Consider the following 22,283-nt stretch of genomic DNA (forward strand, 5'->3'; position numbering starts at 1 on the left):
AGGGATTCTCTATTTCAAATATTGTGCTGAAGTTTTAATCGTACTTACTACCAAATTTACATGAAAAAATAAAAAATATGAAATATACGCGGACGACATAACTAGGTTGACTGAAGAATATATCAGTTATATCATCATGGTACTGAAGAATATTTCTTCAGTCAAATTATTCTTGTTACAGATTGTCAAACTATGTCGATGTATCGTTTCACAATTTGTAACAAGAATGATCAATAAAAAAATAATGGACCTTTGACCAGACTTCTAAATTTCATTCACAATTGAAGTTATGTAAATGTAAACTGTCTCTATTTCGGACGTCCATTTGGCACAGTTGTAGACATACTCCATAATTCTGCACTCTAAATTGATTAATTGGATACAATTCCAAAGGCGAGTGTTTCAAATGGATGTTGCTAAACTTCGGTCGAAATCCTGCTAGCTATTAATAGATTGAAATTGGATCACTTATCAAAGTTTAGTCAGGATAATTGATCGAAAGCATCCTATCGGGGGATTCCTTACTTGTAGAAATTAATGATTCTGGAAATGACTATGAAGTCTAGTTTTGTTCTGAATATTCCTCTCCACGGCAATTATCTAGTGAATATCTCTTTTACGAATAAGAGCCTGCACATTGGGATGTTTTCGAGTAAATAAAGAAATATCCTAGCAGGGTACAGCTTTTCTATTTGGTTTGCTTGTAGCTACGTTACATATGGTTACAGAACATGGATCTTTGCTGCTTATGTGGATATATAGCTTGGAGACTTAATTAATGCGATACTTCTCTGTGATATCGAGATCGGATATTTTTCCAATAAGGAATTTTTCATTCATGATTTCAAGTTTCTGTAAAAATCGTGACTGCAGAAAGAAATTAGCTCCTTAAAATGGCGGTGTAATAACAAGAGAATCGAAACTAATGTTATTAGCATGATATTCGTAATTAGAAAATACCCATGATGCTTCATTTCACCCGCGACTAAACCGAATGGACAAATAGGAGAACATTTTAAAGATTTTAATATTTCATTCCATTAACTTTTTTCGTTCGATTCTTAACTGCTCACTGACAATCCGAGGACTTTGATATCAATTTTAATTTAAAACTGTACAATCTCCGGTATGATATCTTAAGCACAAACGAAGTAACCATTCGTACTATAGAGTGAGCCTTCACGGGGCACTTCAGACATGTCGAATGTGCTTTTGCTGCGAATTTTTCGCAAAAAATTGAAGTGTCCGAAAAAGTTTTTGAGGGACGCTGAAATTGCGCGATAAAGGTCAGATTTAGGACTTTCTCCTTTGTTATACCGTCGCTAGAGTCGTACAGTTCGACCTCCTAATAGTTCTGGGCAGGGTTGAAAAGGCAAGAGTTTTTCTACGAATGGTTATTTCCCACTACGTACCGCTCGCCAGCGAGACATTTGTACTTGTCTCTCAATACTCCTAAAAAAATTGCCGAGCCTCGAAAATTTCTTCAGACATTTAAATTTTTTCCGAATAATTCAGGACACGCAAAAATCTGGCTTATTTATAGCGTCTCGTACAGATCCCACGCTTTAGAATAGACACAGCGAAGAATAAAATGATAAAAAGCCGGTCGATTAGATTAGAAATGATAGTATATTTGTACAGCTAATGACAAAGATTGTGTTTTATTGTAAGAATGAAAACACATATGGTTGGTGAACACAAACCTTTATTCATTTGTTCATTTAAAGCTTTACTATTTTAAACATAGTTGCCACATATATAGTCATAACAAAATTGCAAAAATTATTTAATATCATATGCGTTTTCGTACAAACAAAACTGCATGTATAAGATGGTACAAAAGACTTCGTTTAACAACATCGACCATTTCACCGACGCTAAGAATTTATTACCAGACCAAAATTTGCAGTGTGGTTTGTGTCTCTGTCACATTTTTAACATTCATCATCTACTTGTGCATGATGGATGCATATCAGTCACTCCCAATACCTTCTTTTTGTAGCTACCTGCATTGATCTTTTTTCGATGGGTATTTAGGTTTACCAATCCCAAGAACATCAGTCTAGTCTCCTTGCAGAATCAAATATTAAAAATGTAAACAGTCCCTAAATATATATTCTACATATCATTTTAATAATAATATTGGCATACATATGCCAGCTACTGCAGTTCTACATAGCTCAAAGCCAAACAATTGTTTTTATGTTTAAACATTTTTCACTACTAATCTGTATTAAATAATAAATACGATATCCACTTTTAATGTCAATTTTTTAAATCATTATCCATCGACGCAGATCTATATCATTAGTCCAATAGAAATGTTATTTTCTTACTATATTGTTTCATAGTTACTTTGCAGTAAGCTTACGATACTCCATATCGCTTTTAAAGTGTATCAAACTATTGTTGAGTCAAATCATTAGGAATACCTTGAAACTTTGCGCATATTCTTTTACAAAAACCTATAAATAAGACGCATCTTGAGCTCGTAACAATTCTGACTTGCTTAAATATATCAAACCATATTGAAACCAACAATAAATACTAAAGCAATTACTCCTACTTATAAGCACCACAAACATTTCAATAATTCGCAATGGAATTAATTTTTCAGTAGAAACCATTTCCCTCACAATCGTATTTTCAAATTTTTGAAGGTTTCAAACATTTTGCGTATCACAGATATTACTTTCAAGAAAGAAACAAAACTTAAACAAGTCGCTAAAACGTTATTACGTAAAATATTACAATACCGTAGAACAGAAATGTTATTTGAGCAGAGAAAAGGTTTGTTCTACTACTGAACAACGTGTGAATTAAAATGCAAATATTTCCTGGATGATTCAAAAACCACACAGTACGTTTGTATCGACCAATCAATATAACGTTTAATACATTAGTGAGCGCCGTCTAGTGTGATGTATTCCCTACTGATTTAAACTAACAAAAGTTAATCAATAAAGTCAACATAGTTACTTGTTAGAAGACACTTTAAGCAATCTCAAAGACCAATAATAGCTCTTCTAATTTTAAGGATTTTCGGAATGTGAAAATAATAACTGAATACAATCTTAAATACGATCTGGTTAATAGTTGACTACAGGATTGTTCAAACCCAATTAAATATACATAAAGAACTAATGTTATTGTGGATAAATAAGTTTTAGGATGCATCTGCGTTTTCACATGCATTTATTGGTGAAAAATAAAACAAAATGCTAATCTAACATTACCAAATACCGAATAAGAAAGCTATTACTCTTAAAATCAAAATGTATTACTATTCGTTGGAATTGAATTGAATAAAAGAGTTCTGGGATATAATGAAAGCTTAATTTTTCGCTTAGAGATCGAATAAACCAGCTGTACGCGTTTTTTATTTTTTTTTATTTTTTTTTTTTCTTGTGTCTGATAGAATGCTGAAACATACTAACAGAGAAGCGTGTGTTCAGCGAATACGATAATTGCATAGAAATCTTTTAGTTAACTAGAAATCTGTAAGTATAAATACAGCTTGACGTATAATAATTATGTTATTAGAATATTGCTGCAAGATTTTTCTTTCTTTTTTGTTTTATTCTTTTTTTTCAACTTCGACTTTGTCAGGGCACTACGAGAGTGTCGTTAGCTTAGACAATAATTTCAATATAGACTCAAGAGAGAACGTGTATAAGCACAGTGTAATATTCTTAAAGCCTTATCACATATAGAGACACGTTAGGTCTGCGGAATTCAACATTTTCAAACACTTCTGAAACGGCTTTAATCTAGTTTTGTTTTTTCTTCCCTACATTGTGAAAAATTGGCCCATCCTTTGTGTCGTTCTCGGTCGCATCAAGTGCTAGATTACCTCGATAAGTATATGTATGAAGAAAAGCTGATTTATTTTTCTCTGGATGGTAAACTGCTAAGATAAGTATTAATTTTCCTACGCTTGCTAATACATTTCGGCAGATATTCAGTTACTTCAGTTACTTCCCAGACTGTTTACATCTCTAGTTCGGAATATCTATTTGCTTTTGTCGAAAGTTGGATCAAGTCTGTATAATTAAATACAAACTATTCATAGTATTGTTCAGAATTACGTGTCGTAATGTAAGTTGGGAGAAGAAAGTTTAAAAAAAAATATAATCCTATGGCAAAGTGATATTCAATATTATTATGCACGTCGAAATAAGCTAGCACTCTGTTCATTCGGATGAGGATTTGGTTCATTTTCGGGTGTAAGGTATATATTTTTTCTTGTTATCTGGGTAAGAATCAGTAAATCAGCTCCCTAGCAAATGCATCCTCCTTCGCCTTCGGCCTCTCCACCATTCTGCATCGGTGATTGATTCTGTAGGTCAACAGCTGCATTTTTGTTAAGGTGCATTTTGTGATTTTATACATTAAGCTTATACAGTATTTGAATATAGCCAATGGCAGTTATTTTAACTATCATAACCAGTGTAAAATCTATCTGTATTTTCATTTTGATTAATTATCAATGTCACTTTGATGAAATAGGCAGATGCAACAGTTCGCAAAGATTCACTTCACAACAAATTCAGAAAAAGTTGCAAAACAATTATGTCATGTTTAAATTAGGTAACATCAACACACATATACATACGCACACACGACACAGCCTCACAGGTCATATAAAAAGCATCAGTTAAAGCAGGTCGCTTTGAATGGTTCGGAGACCTGCTTCAAGATACCTCCGCAGAAATATATAAAAAAAACTAGTATGTCAGTATTCATCAAGATGAGCATGTATGTAATTTAATTTTCCATCTCAGTTGAGCGAAATATGCCACACAGTAAACTCATGATACACACCGTGATGGATGTCACAAGCAACTCGTACGTCGATACAATGGAAATTCCACTCTAAGTTTGTTCAATGAAAATATGTGTAAAATAAATAATATTTTCGGATCGTAGATTGCATGATTACGCATCACCTTAATAAAATATTCTGGCATATGCAGCACTTGTGTCAATTTTTTATGACAAAAGGTTACTAACGTCTAAGTGATACATCTATAAGATGTGTTCAAACATCTCTAGGCAACTACCGAAACCTCAGTATAATATGTATAAATCACTTGCACTCTGGCAACCTTCAATTTGGACGAAATTTTATAATAAAATCGGTTTTTTTACTTATATTATGTACACTGCTAGGAGTAATTTTTCAAATATTATTCTCAATTACGAGAATTTGAATCATGATGGATGAAACTTTAAATCAAGTCTCATTAATTGGATCATAAAAAATATGTCAAAATATATCCAAATACATTCATCTAAATGCTATTTTAGTACTTAAATTTTGTTATGAAAAAGTCATCCAAATTGAACGTAATCAGAATTTTATCATAAACTATTATTTTGCCACCACGTATAATTATGACACGTTTATCTGCTATTGTTGAAAAGCATATGAATTATACAAAAATACGGTAAAAAAAGTGGACGGAGCACACCCCAATAATATATTTAAGGCAAAATTTGCAGTAATTAATAACACCAATCCTGCAAGTCCTAGTTAATGAGAAATGTAATTATTGAAATATTTCACATTAAACAGTTTCTCGTAACTTGAATGGATGGACCCCTAGAGTAAGAGTAATAAAAATTATTCATCTACTTCGTTGGAAAAAAATCGTCTTCAGGAAAAACGGGGAAATAAATAATGGAAATTATTAAATCAAAATAAAACCATGTAATTTAATGTTTGAGTGAGTTTTTATATAAATTAAAAGATTACAATAATAGTAATTAACAAAAATGACATTAACATAACTAACAGGGTCTCCAACGACAGGGATATTAAAAATTATCTGATAATTCCATACTAACATTCGTCAGGTCTTGACAGTAACAAAAAAAGTCACTATTTCCTGCTCAGCAGATATTAGATGCATAAATTTTTGCATTTTTTTAATTGAGTGGCTTTCATTTATACTTGATAATGACTCGACAGTTTCTTGAAAAGTTTTATTAAAATTTGTTATATTTTATCATGTATTGCGACATTCGGAGTCAAATTCGAACAACGCTAAGGATCACATTTCAAAGTAAAAATTTCAAACAACACTCATGGCTGCTTTCGTCATAAATCACGTCTTCACTCGGAATTGATTTGAACTATACATACCCGAGTAAATCACTGTATATTTGCAGACTTTTTCAAAATTCTTTAGGTTTTTGAGGTTTTCTAAATTTTTCTCGTCGTCAGAGACACTGTTAAACTAATGATATTATTTCACCAAGATTGCTTGTATGTTTTTTTTCCACCTTTCTACATGTCGTTTATATTATTTACAATTCTGGGCTGGGCAGTTTTTTTTAAATTATTTTTCTTGCCACACATGTTTCTATCCACCCGAATTAATTTAACTTTGATACGGTAAAAAACGATTTTCCAAGCAGCAAAAAGAATACTGTGAACAGGTTTTCCATAGATTATTTTCATACCATCGTAAGAAATTACTTGATACAGTAAGAAATGTAGTATATGCATGTATAATGATCTATATTATCTGAAATCGAGAGAACAAAATAAAGATCTGATGCAAAAACTATACTTTACTGGTCAATCGATATTAAGTATTTTTCTCATATCTGCTAATGAATTAATAATCTATTAGTTTTTTTTATAGTCCGTTACTCTTTTGTCATTTCGATTAGAAATTGTTTTATGTAACTGCAAAACATGTCCGCATTCTAGATGAATCACAGTTTGTGCATTCGGTTTAATTGCACCAGTCGCAAGGATTCTTGAGAGAAATTTAATTCCGATGCAGTGTCACTTTCTGTAACTTACACTACAACTAAACCGAATGGACAAACTGTACATGCATAACGGCAAAGTTTTTCTCTTATTGCTATTTTATATTATTCTGACCAAATTTCAAAAATCTGCTTTAAAATCTGATGTAAACAGAATTCTGAAATTTGGATTGGGATGGAGTCATGACTACGTTTACACAATATGTAACTGCAATCCGATTTTTATACATATTAAATAACTCAATTAGCTGATAATTGAACCTGGCAGATACACTGGGGGGGGGGGGGAGTTATGAAACGATTTTCATAGAATAAAACTCTTCGCGTCGGTTTATAAGATTGTCCACAATTATTGGAAAAGGTGTTGATTATCTGATTATAATCACAATACAGATAATGACACATCTTTTCTTAGGTGTAAAAAAAATCACATTCATACTGAAATTTTCATTTATGAGAAAAAATGTTGGTTCTTGCTTTTATTAAAAGCTGGTGTCATCATTTCTTCCTTTACTTCAATCTCAATTCTCAGTTTTTTTATTTGTCATTTATGTAGAACTTTCTGTCGAATATTCCCAACTAATAATCATTATTTCAAAGCTTGCTTCCTAGTTTAATGCGTAATTCTTTCACGGCGCAAAACGATATCAATCACGTAATCATAGATTTTATTGCTTTCGAAAGTTGAATAGATTTCCTAAAAATTGCAAAATACAACAAACCAAATTTTCGAAAACCTTCAAAGAAGGTTCAGGAAATTTGTAGTCTGTACAAAGTTACTACCAAAATGTTGAGCATGATCTTGTCAATGTCGTATCACGTTCTCAGTGCAACGAATGACTATGTATACCTAAGTACGGTCGATTTGGTTCCCTAAATATTGATCGAGGAATAAGATTGGTAACTTTACCGATGTTTACACAAGCGCCACTCCGGATTTTATTTCTGACCTGATGAAATTAGGTGCCTCAGAATCGATTGTAATCAGATGTATCTAGCATGGACACAAAGAACGTTATTGTTATATCTCGGTTTCATTAGTGTCATGATATGTTGTTATAAATCATATTTATATAAATTCGACGTATATTTGTAGAAATTTTTTTTATACAGCTTCATATTACTATTACTACAATAGGTGTACTGCATTATGTTATATTATCATAGTTTCTGATAATTTCATACAAATGATTTTCTTTTCTACAATTCCACAAGTACTTGTACTCTTCTGATCTTATTCTTTTAAAACTATTTATAACATTGAAAAAATTTATATGAATTGAAGAAAAAAATAAAATAAAAATACGCAATAGTATAACGTAAAGTTATATGATCATTTTTTTTCATCTAATTATAAAATCTACAGAGAGTGTGCTTTATCACGAGAGTATTAATTTGATAGTTTTCAAAGCATTACCATGAAAATGTAACAGAGATACAATGCTTCTCGCATCCATGCTAGGAATGTATGTACATACATTCACCTCCCTAATTGCAATATTTCATTAGCAAAAATAAAGCTCAGTTGTTCATAGTACATTTGCACGAACCAATATTATTTCGGAGACTTTTCATAGTTTCTATGAACAGTTTATTCACTGTACTGTTTAATTTCTAAACAATCGGATTTACTTTTAAAGCAATAGAACTTGTGCGCAATCGAATTATGTTTTCCTCATTGTGATTGGTAAAATTACACAACAAGTAGCAAATTAAAATAACGGCTTTTAAATCATGCTGTAGAGTTCAGAATACTCTGACGAATTTTTTATATATTATTCAAATCAAATAATTACCAAGTCAGGAAGTTACGGTGGAGAAAATAATTTAAAAAATTAAAAACACAATATTTGATGAAATCCGAAGCTGAATTTTTTTTATAATAAGAAAATCTGATGACGAACGTGATTTTCCTACATGAACGTGTCAGCATCTTATTGTTAGCTCTCCTACTTATCTGTTAAACTCTTACAAATGGAAATGAGAAGTTTTGATTTTACGAAAATCTCATTACATCAAAAAGATCAATTGACGAAAAAAAATTTCAATCACAGCCACCAATCAACTGTAGCTAAGATCCTGCTCGGTTGATTAATTTTTAATTTAGCATATCCCTTGACCAGGAATAGCTAAAAGTAAAAAAAAAAAAAAAAAAAAAAGTCACAACAAAAAAGTGCGATTATTGACTTCAAATAATAATAAAAATAACGTATGATTCCACAACAAAAGATAGTTTACTTTGTACTAGTAATGGATTGTGGTCCTAAATGATTTGAAATTCTTGCTTTAATCCATGGTTTAGGTTCGCGATGTTCAACAGGATTAACTTGCTGGTGAAAAGACAACTAATTGTAAGAATGATATAAATAAATAGTACACTGAGTCATACAATTGAGTTGAGTAAAAGCAGTCATTGCGAGCTACCAACTGAGACTTATACTTATTATGCAATACAGTTACATGTTTTTTTTTTAAGTTTCATTTCCTGTGTTTAGCATTTGCATTTTTTTTAAAAAGTATTATCATTATTATTATTATTATTATTTTATTTTTTTGCATTACTTAAGTTATGTTGTGTAAAGGAACGTGGCTATATATCGTCGCATTCAAATTTGACTTAAGATTTTGATGGTGGAACAAATGTTTTAATTTAATTGAGTGTTTAATCTACCATTAGGACCAATGTTGGCTTAGCATGCACAACCACCTTCCGACGCCTTCAGTTCGATCGGCGTGTCCTTGAGAACTACCTCTTGCACTACAGGTTGGGAACGCATTAAGGAAAACACAAAAAATACAAAAGATAACGTAAAAAATAAGAAAACAGAATGGAAAGAAACCTAGATCAGCGAGTGCCGACCTTATAATATAAAATGGTTGAAAATATTAAAAATGTTTGTACCAATTCGAACTTACTAATATCCCGCAAACAACTAACATTATGATAACACGTTATGATGGTACTCCGAGCTTACAGAATGTGCTAGATCGTTTGCAATTATTGATTAGGCCCGTTTTTTGTTTAGAAATCACAAAATGTAAATTTATGCTTGACACAAATGATGGACAAGGTAGAAACTGATGGGCTGAAAAAAATTAAATAAAGCAACTCCCACAAGCAAGCAAAAATTGAAAGGAAAAAGTAGTAAATGAAGTACTGTAAAAAAGCACAAATTATTTGTAATCCACAAGTGGCAATAATAGAACACCCTGTATCGGTGTATTATTATTCGTAATGAAATTGTCTGAAAAACGTGCAACTTTGTGTTTGAATAATTTCATGTAAAGGATACTGTCTTCTGGTGGTTTGTTTTCAGTGGAGTCCATACCAGGCAAAGCTGCAGCCACTCTTCTGAACAACTGGAAATTAACACAAGTATCCATAAATATTGGATGGCTCTCGAAGCTTCAGAAGATTGTATCAATTTGTTCATTCGATAGTGTAGGAAAGAAAAATTAATTGGTGATTGTAAGAGATGTCGACTAAGCAATACCACTATTTTCTGTGCAAAACGAAAGACGACCTTCTCAGATAAATTAATCTTAGCATTGTGAATACTATATTATTTTAGTGTGGAGAGTGGGCAGTTTTTGATAAATGTGAAAATTGCAGCGTGAGCTGCAAAGACGAGTACTGTAATTACACGAGTCAGGTATTGTCCATCGGCACGTCTGACACATGCTATTTTTTGCAACGCCTGTGAGTGATGGTTTAATTTGAAAAGCACCAAAGGTGCACAGTCAGCGCAAAAAATTGGGGTTAGCTAACTTGTGCTCAATCACAGCGGTCAAATTGATTTGTTGGAAAGTGCGCATGTGCCTACAAAGGCCTTACTGTGTAAAATATATTAATTTAATTGTGCGCATGTACCAACGCTGTTTTACCGCACTGCTCGGAAATGGGACACATTACGCACGCTTTAGGGGTTTCGAAAAGCGAACTTTCCGAGTAGGTTTGGCATTTTTTTTTTTTTGTTCGCTAGTCGAATAGTCTATTTTTTCGAGAATATGTTGAGCCAACAACAATCGGGAAATTCCAAAAATTATAGAAGTTATGCCACTTTTAGCACATTGGTACATCTGGACTTGTGCTAGTAGTCACAGCCATCCGAGTTGCAAAAGCGACGAAAGAAGCCAGGATTGCCAGTAAAAATGAAAAAAAAAAATAAAAAAAAATATTCGAGACGTTGCTAAGCAGAAGAAGAACTATCATTTTTCTTCCCTTCTTCGTTAGTTATATACTGTTACGCTAAGTGTCAAAGGAAGAACCCACATATGGTAGTGAACAAGATAGGCTGCACAAGATATTCCAGATACCTGATGGCAACTTCAATTACAAACTTAGAAAAGAGAGCGACCTCAAGAACCGAGGTTCGCGTCCATGTGAAATTTCAACATTTCCTTCATGAACCTGTTTTGTTCCAGGTATGCCAAAATCATGAGAATTTATTGTTTTTTGATTTTTTTTTTTTTAAATAATTACGTAGTAAAAAATAGGTAAAACGGCAAACTTCGTACTTCGATTCTGTTTTGTGTTTCTCCAATTGTTGGTTTACAATATTCGCTTTGTTATAAAAAATCTCTGTCATTTCACTTCCCGTCGCTCAGACGAATCGTGGCGATGTATGCCAGACGCAAGCACACACAGCCAGACGATAAAGTAAATGCGTGATGACTCCGCCACATTTTTATATTTTTAAATAAAGGTGAAAATATGAAAAAGCTTACAAAAAAAAAATATGTATAATACAGCTATTACTGTTTTCGTAACCGTTTCTTAGAGAATTCATGTAAATTCTGAATCACGAGGGTATGTATACTCTTATTAGGTAAAGACATGATATCTTGACTCGATTTTCAACCATCTGTAAAGTGACTATCATATACAGTTTGGTTTTGATACTACAATAAAACTGATGATAAAGGATTTGCATGTTAATAGCAATTTAAACTCTTGTACCTGTTTCACATTGTAGCCAGCTTTAGCACTGGTCTCAATGAACATAACGTTTAGTTCCTTTGCCTTTCGTTCTCCCTCTTCTGTGGAAACTTGTCTTTTGTCACTTAAATCAGTTTTATTGCCTACTAGCATTATGATGACGTCGCTACCTCGTTCCGTCCGAACATCGTCGATCCATTTGGATGTTTGGTGAAAGGAGTTAGCATCTATGAACAACATGAATGAATAATTAATTCGTACTCTAATCTCTAGTTCACCTGAAAATATTGGGGCTGCACTGATTTTAGGTACGAAATCATATTATTATTCTATGACATTGTGTTAGATTTTTTTCTGCAATTTTATTAAAAAATATTAATATTTTGAATTAATAACGTTAATATCATAGTGAACAGGGGAAATTGATACTCTTTATTAATTTCACTATGAGATTGTTATGCATTGAGAATTTATTAAATTACTATATTCGTAACCTACACAGATCACTTTAAAACTAAAAAAATAGAAAATACTTGAATTATAAAAGGAGGCTTATATGTTGATGCTTAATTTCGAATCATGTTAGAACGGTTGAAAATCACTAAGATTCGTTCAACTTCACTCTAAGATGGCCCATTTTATTGAGAAGACTATTTTTTACAAATTCACTGAAATAGATTTTCTTTTTTTTCTCAGTACTTAATTCAATATTGCCATTTATTGGCCTTAGTCAATATTACTGCAATTTTGAAAAGTTATATATTTAATGATGCCGATATAATAAAATAAACCGTATTTAGTGAGTAGGTACAAATTAATCTTCTGAATAAAATCAGTTGTAATCACGGAGTGAAATCGAATACATCTACTAGATTTTTTTATCATTTTGAAAGGATTTGAAATGAACCATCGATACCTAAGCCTCTGTTTAAAACTCCGGTATTTCTTATTTTTGGATTTTTAAGAAGATTTTATCTTCTATCAACTTACTAGTGATGTCATACACCACCACAGCAACAGTCGAGTCTCTAATATAACTAGGAATGAGGGAACGGAATCGCTCCTGTCCGGCGGTGTCCCACAGCTGCAGTCTAACTGTTCGATCTTCAAGATACATAGTTTTACTCAAAAAATCAATTCCTATCGTCGCCTGCAACAAACAAAAAAAGTTTATGAAATAAGGTGTAGAGCAATGATTACGAATGGTATTGGTATTTTCAAATGTAACAGACATGGAATAACATCAAGTGAAAACGAAATTCAATCGCTATATTTCAGAAATGCATATGTAGACAGCGTACAGAATGTAAAAAAAAAAACAAGTGGTCAATTTGGCTGACTTTGATAGACCAGCCTAGGAAATTCCTGCTTTGATGCATTTCGAGCCCATAAAATATTAACAAGTGAGATACATGTTTTTTTTTTAACATCATTATTTAAATAACTAGAGAACTATTCGACCATTGAATTCCAAAATTTAGTTATTTCTAAGCTGTTGAATAATTATAATAAATTTTCTTATTCTTTTTATATATTCTTGTCATTTTACTCAGTCAAAACAGAAATGGCAAGTTAAAACGAAAGACTAGATTTGAAATGGAAGAAATGTTCGAACGAATATAAAAATAAAATTACCAATAATCGTTATACATTCATCAGCTGGACTACCTACGCTGTTTTGCTTTTTGAATTCATATGTAAAAGGACCTTGTATTCGTAAGATTTATAAATAAAATGAAATAAATTTAAATGTTATTGAATCGCAGTTATAAACAATTTTCAGTACATTGACGTTATAAGGAATGGTAGGCTGAAAAAAACAAACTCTAAAACTTGATGCAGATATTTACAATTTTAGCAACAGCTTGAACCAATATTTAAATACGGCGCCAATGTCAATTGATCGTTTGAAATGCAATCGAGTTTTGAACTGAATAAAGCTGAATATTTCAAGAAAAAATGCATCTTGAATCCATACTATAACATTTCATTAATAAATTCTAATATTGCAGAAATTATTAAGGTGCCGTTCAAGAATTGCAACACTGTGTACTGAAATAACAACTATGACGAAAATGCAGATAAGTGTTTCGTTCATTACCAGGAATTAGAAAATTTCAAAAACTAGCACCGAAAATAAAGTCACACGATATTGAAATGTCAGCTAACATAAGAAGTAAAATCTACAAAATTCCAAGTATTTAAAATAACACCTTATCTTCGTGTTGAATAGTGATCGATATCTAGCTTTCGATCAAATAACCCTAGGCATGGAAATTTTTTGGGACTTGAAATGTATGCTAATTGTGAATTGATAGACTCAAGAGATAATTATCATCGATTGATAAATATAGCTCTGGACAAGTGCTGGTGTTTAACTCTCGAAAAGAAATAAAATCGTTTGATACTGTGATAGAGAAAACCGAGTCATCAAATGATTAATCAAAATTGATCACATATACATTCAAATATTACATTTCAATACTTCTGTAATCAATCATGGTTGAATTTACTTGTCAAAGCCTATCCTCGAACATTACTATTAGAAAAAGTCAATGTCTAGTCCTTTCTACTACCACTTCAGCTGACATTGGCCTCAGACACCTGTTATGTGGTTCTTCCAATGTGTTTCACATCGATGACATAATACTGATGTCTCTCCTAGGTCAAGATTAATGGGACAATGATGAATAGTCTTCGAATAACTATACCGAGTGAAAAACCAACGTGCGAACAGTTCAATTAGCAGTAAATTTTGCTCATATCATTAAATTCAATTAAAAAGCTACCACTGGGAAACTCTCTGATGATACGAGTTTGATCATCTATGTAAATAATTTACTCTTCAAAATATTTACTATTCAACTTGAAACGTAAACAGATATCGGTATTTGTATTTAAATAACAAGGTAATGATAATGTAAAACTTGAGGTGAGAAGAATAATGTAATATCATCCTGTACATGGCCTACTCGTTCAATAAAAACGCAAAGTGAAAACACTAACATGAACTCGACAAATCGGTTGAATCTCGTTTAGTGCTTCTATGCAAATTAATCGCTTCCTGTCCATCTATTATTTATGTGTATTCTAAACTAGTGATATAAATAGTGTCTTATACTTTTACAAGTAAGTAAAAGTAGTTACGAGTACTGAATAAAATTTGTAATCAATTTTCGCAGCGGGACTGTATAGTGGCCAAATGAAAAGAAAAATTACAGAGATGGCTCCAGCTATAATTATAATTATAAACATCTTAATACGCACCTGATACGTGTTGTCAAAGCTATCATACATAAACCTTGTGATGAGGGAGGTTTTACCAACTGCAAAAAGATCAAATTATTCAATAAAAATAACACGAAATAAAATTCTGATCATTTTATATATGATACTAAGAAATAGTTGACGTAGTCTGTAATTAATACTAATGCGTAGCCCGGCTGAATGAAAAATTTCTGGCGTGTTAAATAACTCGCAGTTAATTAATTCAAGATCAATAGCAAAAACAAGTTGAACTGTATTTGTTAACATCGAAATATTGAGAAGACTGTTTCATAATGCTGTGATCATTTTTCTGAAAAAATCAACTTTTAAGAAATCACAAGGAAGATCAGTCATGATCTAAGGATCAAACATGCTGAGGTACATCCCCTGATACTACAATAATTGCCGATAATTACAAAGATGTGAACAAATTATTCCGTTTATACAAAATTTACTGATTGAATATCATTTCATATTTCACCGTTTTTCATTATTGATGAGATATTTTGATGACGTTTGTCTAACAGTTATTTTCAAAACAGGGCAATAGTATTTCTACTCTGCAATTTTTTCTGAATAAAATTGAATTATTTTTGCCAAAAATTTATGGGAATTTCCCCTGTCCATGCGTCAGAAATTACTAATCTCAATAATAATTAAAGACACTGAGAATTTGTATAAATAAACTCAGAATATTTTGACACCTAGGTCATTGTGTTGAAAAATCGTTATTTTTAATAGTCAAATAACACTTCTGGATGTCAGAAAGGCTGATTTTAGCTTGCTTAAATGTGTTCATTTTTTGAGACAATAGATCAACATGAGTTCAATGTGTATTCACTTCATTTTTCAAAGTAAACTCACATCTTTCTCCCTAATCTGATGAAATTATGGATTATTGAAAAATAGTTATTCATCATGCATCATACACTAAAAACTAGATAAATTAGACTATTAATTCATTGTATGTTGATGGCGTGAATTTCAATTGAGCGGGGCATAAAAAGTCGGTAACTACATGGCAGAATTGTGTTTTTGTTTTTCCATTGAGTAAGCAAGTAACTGTTCATGGAGAATCACATTATGCTTATTGTGGCTCAGGCAAGTTCAGAATAACTGTTCATTAATCTGTAAATTTCATCTCCCAGGAACTGTATTAATATGTAAATACGTACTTTAATGTGAACTAATACACATGACCATTATTATGAAAAGTCAAATATTATTAACCATGTCTTAATAAAGCAATTTTTTCCATGCATATAAAAAACAATATTCTTATAATTTCTTCATTTTTTGGCAAAATTTTCTGGTAACTTTTCACTAGTATTCAATCACTTTAGAAGATTTAAGTAGTTCAATAATATTTAATATAGGATATGAAAAATGCTACTTTTTTTTTTGTTTCTCTTACAATTAGTCATTCGTACAAATAGAGTAGCTTATACTTGATAGTTAATCTTAGTTTATTTTTGCTGCCAGTTTACTATACCAATATTTATAATAGATAAATGCTAGAGATTCCAGATAAAAGGTCATTTCATATTTAAGCATTCAATTCTTATTCGTAACAAAAAAGAAGATAAAACAAAAAAAATCGATTGCTAGTATTAATGTAAATTTTCATTTACAGCAAAACAGAAAAAAAAGCAATCACCGATATAATTTGATCCAGTGATATCGGTACAATAAGCTGTATTATTTATTTGTCCGATAAATAACGATATATAACAGCGATGCGAAGTATTATTGCAAGTACCGAATCGGATTTGAGACTCACGTCAGCTACGGCAGACGGACAGGGGAAAATATCGATTTATAACCTAGAACGTTATTGAAAATTCATGCGTAGTATAGATGTCGAAAGTTCAGTCTCCAACTGAGTGGTGGATAAGAAAAAAGTAGAGAACTTAAGGGAAACTAAATTTAAATTCATTGAAATATGTGTCAAAATGCTCACCGCTCTGTTCACCAAGAAAAACGAGCTTGAATTTTCGCAGCGGGTTACCGAAATCACCCGAAGACGACATATTTTGAGGCTTCGTTTCACTTTGCTTGACACGCAATAATCAAATCTCACTATATCGCGCCGTAGCCGATGGGAAAAGTCATTAATATTTCCAAATAACCATATAATTTGACAGATTCAACAGCCACTCCTTTCGGCACGGCAGCCACGTTTGACTGGGAAGTGACGTCACGCCACTGTGTTAACGCTTCGTTTCTCCATCATGCCAAAGTCCGACGATTTCGTTACTCGCCGCTAGATGACGATGTATAAAGATCCCATGTGTCAAAATGTGAAAGGAGAATGTAACAGTCCTACCCTTACCGACCGAATCACCTATCGCTCGCATTATCGCGTGGTACGTACAACCCATGTATGTACATACGTGCATACAACCGCGGGTGGGACCAAAGATTTCTAAATGATTGGTCATTTTCAAGTCCGGTGAACTTACGTCTAGTGGAGGACGCTAACGATGAGGCGAGTTTTGATACAGAAATTTTTGTCTGTTACCGAATCATAATCAATTAATATTGTAAGCCCCCCCATAAGCAAATTGGTAAATGTAGAACACCGTCATTATTGCCGCATCCAGGGTGTTTTTATCTGATCCAGCGGTTCAAATTACAATTCTGTAAATGCATTATACAGGAATTCTTATTCATTTTTACAACATAATATATTACAGCTTCAGTCTTAGCTTATACACTTTCTTATTCTATGCGGGATTCCCAATATTCAAAACAGAAAGAAAAACCTGAAACTTTGAGAAAATCATGAATTTTAATTCACAAATTTGAATGAAAAAAGTTGACTGAACGTATATATGTACTAACGAATATATGTATGTACATAGAAATATAATTTCCCGCTTTATAATTTTATCACATACATAAAAGTAAGATGTTTACATTATGTGGTAGTTTAAAATTCAATGTCAATAGTACAAAATACAGATATTCGCAATGAGTTAAAGTAGTATAGCAAAATAAATTCCTTTTATTACACTTTTTACTCAATCAGTAACGATGGTTCATTTGGTCACAATGAAATGAATACATTCATTTTGTAGGTTTATGCACAACATGGTGTATGGTAATTTATATAATAGCTTAATTATAAATTTTATTACATATTTACATATATGCAATATGCAGGTGTGAACCTTGGGTAGATAGTACGCATTGACAAGGTACTAGAGAAAAAAATAATTAAACAAAGCATTTAAGTATTATAAACAGTTTTCTACAGCAGAATATTTCAGCTTCCATTATTTATATCCTGCCATAGAATTAATCAAACTTTGAGTAGTCACGATCGATTACTGTTGCTGTTGCCGAGCTCTGTTATTTGCTCTATCTCTATAAGGACATTCGATCACAATTGAGTTACAAACAAGATCGTAACCAGTTCTGTTGAACCTGAAGAAAAACAGGGCAAAGGAAATAGGAAACAGAAATGCTAAGATCAAATTCTTCACTATCGATCGACCAAGAGATAATGGAAATCCTAGATCTGTACCAGGGGTGATGAATACTAAATCAGAACCATCAGGTCTTTCTATGGGCGTTACATTTCGACACTGTACCACACGCAATCCCATTACAATTTTACCTGGTGTAGCTCCACCTATGCAGCCATTTATACCATGCTGAAGCCAGAGTGCCTACAAGGTTATCAACATTAAAAATTGCGCTGGTATTTTTCTTCTTTCGTTATTACTAACCCCCCAGTTTCTAAGAAGCTGATACCCTATTTTGCAGATGCTACTGATTCTTTTAGATACGTCTATAAATAATGGACCTTTAAAAAGGAAGCATGTTTCATTTCAAATTGTCTGATCGCTGAGATCGTCTCAAACTATTTTAGTTATAACATAAGAAGGGCCGACTGTACAGTTGTAATATTTAATTTGCTGACAGAGAAATGAAAAGTACGAAGAGATAGTTACCTCGAAAATGCACACAATGATGCGATGAATTAACTCCAAGATCAGTATTCCAGATGTCATTTCTAGAGCCATTTCGTAATCAATACGAAGATTTTTCTGTATCATGTCTAAATCGTATCGTTCTATGTCTCTGAAAAAATCAAGGAACAATTGTTTGCTGATTGAAATTTGAAATTCTGAGTATTCTGAGGGCTCCTGAGAAGCATAACTACTCCGAAGCCCTAGTGTTTATAGTTGTGACTTACATAAAATCGAAAAAGTCGACGGCAATAAATGTAATGGAAAGTTTAAGAAAGAATAGTACCATGAAGTCAATGAACTCTGCAAAAAATCGTTTCCAAAGTGGCGGTATACGATATTCAAAACCTGCAAGTGAAGATTTATTGTTCCTTTCAACAAATACCGTCAAACCAACGGAATGAGTATGACATGCATGATAGATGTCTCAAAATTACTGCATCTTAATCACTTTTTACAATGTATCAGAATCGTAAACAGACTTGTAGATTACATTTTCATGAACATTTCTCATTTTCTTCTCTTTAAATCTTATGAAATTGATGTGTCATTTTTTATTAAAATTTCAAAGAAATTAAATATGTTGGTAATTGAAGCAATGAATTTTTAATAAAATGTATTAGATATCCTTTTCCACCGATAACTAGTTTATCATAATCGATATTGGACCTATTTGAAGAACGGTGAAATATAGAAATTAGTTTTTTGCAGCAATATTTGAATAGAAAACAAAGATGATTTAGATGAATCAGATGGAGAAATGGTAGTTAAAAAAAAAACAGATTTTATGGAAGAAAATTGTAAATTCACAGGAAGTTTAGCTGAACATCTTTGTTACTAAGCGGAGAGGAATGAATTTATAAATGTCTGCAGACTATTTCTACAAATATTGTATACAGGCAGAATATGTGAGAAAAATTCATCTCGGTAGACCAGCATGATCAATAAAATTTGTTGCCAAACATTTGTACCACATTTCATCGGCTGGGAGGAAGAAGGTGTTGTTTTGGCTTTATCATAAAAAAGGTGTTGTTTAGGCTTGGCTGTGAAAAAGATGTTGTTTCAGCTTTGCCGTGAAAAACATGTTGTTTCAGCTTCAATTTGAAAAAGATGATGTTTCAAGATCAATTTTTATAAAACCAATTTCTAGTTACCGAAACAACACCTTCTTCCTCCCAGCGGATGACTTAGTCTGACCTGATGCAGGAGTTTTGTTCTGTAATGAAATCAAATGCAGGCTGAACCTGTGTTAATAATTGAAGAACACAGGAGTTATTTTTATGACCTTCTACCTTCGGCTCCAGGCGGTCGTGGTATTCCGGCAGTATCTGGAGGTCTCCTTAGTCTGAGACCTTCGTTAGTTTCAGGACTGTTTACGTCAGCATTGGCTTGTACATTTGACGCTGTTGCAAAACCAGCGTTGCTTGGTACTTGCTGGAATGGATTGACACCTGATGCAAATAAACATAGATCCACGAATGTTTTCAAGTATCTGAACTTAAATTCAACAAACTGAAATTGAACAGTTGAGACTAGCTAGCAACAATCATTATATGCAATTACAACTAGCAAGCGGACGAAAAGTTGAAGCCGATATTTGATTTCTAATTCATACCAGTGGTAGGGTTCAACATTTGCGTTGACATTACGTAGTAGGGAAACATTGCCGCTACACTCTGACAGACGTACGCCTCCTGCAGCCATTTTTCCAATTTCTCAAAATATTCGGATCTCTCTTTGACAGCTGACGTCTGTGTATTTTGAGGTTGGGTTGCACTTTCATTTGGATTTCTATCCTCGGACGATTTATTCTCGTCTTCCAGCATCGTTGTTCTTTTATTGGTTCGCGTGAAAAGTAACTCGCACTGGAGTAAAAACGAAATGACGATCAGATACGAAACGGCTAATTGAGAATCACATCGCATTGACGTAAATGGCATTGACTATAAAGTCTTCATCGCACGGTTGAATCTCCATGTACAGAAAGTTTTAACCAATCACAACAGTTTTATGCGAAAATGCACCAATGCGATTGTAGCTCCAGAAGGATGAATACCGGATTGAAGGTACAATTACAGAGTTACAGACGGAGCTTAAAGTAGCATCATCAGGTAAGAATCTTGGGGCGAATACTATATAAAGACTTGCCAGCCTTCTTATTCTGTTCCTGATGACTATTGTCACCGCTGCGTTGTCATGTCCCAACAAACTCTTGTGTTTAGAATAGAATTTACTGTCACGCATGTGCGAATTCGGAAAACGAATTGATGATCAGACTTGTTACGAATCGGCACGTGTTGGAACTTGGTACAACTTCGGAATATTTCGAGCGTAAGCTAGGGTTAGACCGTGGTTAAGCACTGGCTATTTAGGAAATTGTACATACCTAGTAACATGGAGCAATATAAAACCAGTAACTTACGTTCAATGACGCAGTGCGTTAAATTGAATTATTCTAGTCCGCATGCGCCAGAGAATGCCGGAGTTTGTAAAATACAGCATTTCAATTGTGCACATTTGCACGCATCAACGTTGTTTTTCCTCACTTCCAAGCAGATGTTTGAATAATATTTTTTTATTCTTTAATTTATAAGACAATGACGGTTGGGAATAATTAATTGAGTGAAGACTGTTATTTCTCTTTACTTATTCAGATGATTTTCGTATTTGTTTCACTTTCGTTTTTCTGAGGCACCATTTTCAGTGCCTCTGGTGTATGTAACGTTATCAGTATACTTGAAAAAAATTAAATTTACTGTTATGTTCACCTTAACACCTTTTTTTAGAAACTGGATAGTAAGTAATTAGACACCCTGATGCTTAATAAACATATATCGTTGTGTACCCATGGAAATGGAAAAGGTGTCAAAGAATAAGAATAATCATCCTGTGCAATAAACGTAATGGTGATCCATGATTATTAATGTTATTATTAATTTATTTTAAAACACCTGTCAACTACGACACATACTATAATAACATAAAAAATAATAAATACAAAAGATATATACAAAGCCTAATCACTACAATAATATCTATGTACGTCTGATCGAGTTTGCAGCTTATAAGTTATAATAAATGAAAATCACGTATTTTGCACAGATATTTTTAAACTAGACGCCAATTTTCCTTACGTACAAATAGACAGTTATTATAATAATATGTAATGGTAAGACAATTTTTCTACAAAAAATACTCAATATATTAATGTTAAATACTGAGCCCTGTCAGTCCCATCATCTGAGTCTTACACTTTTAACGATATTCCGTCCATTAATTAATTCTTACAGTGAAGTATGTACCAAGGATGGCATTCA

At 32.6% G+C, this 22,283-nt stretch overlaps 2 protein-coding genes across 9 annotated transcripts; both read right to left on the bottom strand.

Moving 5' to 3' along the window:
- Positions 1–1,688: 1,688 nt before the first annotated feature.
- Positions 1,689–17,198, bottom strand: Rab6 (RAS oncogene family member Rab6). Of its 4 annotated transcripts, none has more exons than XM_046623659.2 (7): positions 16,950–17,197; positions 14,990–15,048; positions 12,713–12,872; positions 11,744–11,949; positions 10,077–10,143; positions 9,455–9,541; positions 1,689–4,339 (listed from the first exon to the last, which is right to left on the bottom strand). In XM_046623659.2, the coding sequence occupies exons 1-6, from the start codon at positions 17,017–17,019 to the stop codon at positions 9,474–9,476; spliced, it is 630 nt and encodes a 209-aa protein (XP_046479615.1). In that variant the 5' UTR covers positions 17,020–17,197; the 3' UTR covers positions 1,689–4,339; positions 9,455–9,473. The 4 variants fall into 4 exon arrangements, with proteins under 4 accessions (XP_046479615.1, XP_046479613.1, XP_046479614.1 ...); XM_046623658.2 differs by lacking the exon at positions 1,689–4,339 and adding an exon at positions 5,718–7,777; XM_046623657.2 differs by lacking the exon at positions 9,455–9,541 and having other exon boundaries at positions 1,689–4,353; positions 16,950–17,198.
- A 438-nt stretch (positions 17,199–17,636) lies between these two features.
- Positions 17,637–21,498, bottom strand: LOC124217700 (protein FAM8A1). Of its 5 annotated transcripts, none has more exons than XM_046623656.2 (6): positions 21,389–21,498; positions 20,582–20,831; positions 20,259–20,417; positions 19,194–19,314; positions 18,949–19,078; positions 17,637–18,663 (listed from the first exon to the last, which is right to left on the bottom strand). In XM_046623656.2, the coding sequence occupies exons 2-6, from the start codon at positions 20,790–20,792 to the stop codon at positions 18,319–18,321; spliced, it is 966 nt and encodes a 321-aa protein (XP_046479612.1). In that variant the 5' UTR covers positions 20,793–20,831; positions 21,389–21,498; the 3' UTR covers positions 17,637–18,318. The 5 variants fall into 5 exon arrangements, with proteins under 5 accessions (XP_046479612.1, XP_046479611.1, XP_046479608.1 ...); XM_046623655.2 differs by having other exon boundaries at positions 21,353–21,417; XM_046623652.2 differs by lacking the exon at positions 21,389–21,498 and adding an exon at positions 21,043–21,341.
- Positions 21,499–22,283: the final 785 nt, after the last annotated feature.

This window comes from Neodiprion pinetum, chromosome 4 (genome assembly GCF_021155775.2).
Source record: "Neodiprion pinetum isolate iyNeoPine1 chromosome 4, iyNeoPine1.2, whole genome shotgun sequence".
NCBI classification, from domain to species: Eukaryota; Metazoa; Arthropoda; class Insecta; order Hymenoptera; family Diprionidae; genus Neodiprion; species Neodiprion pinetum.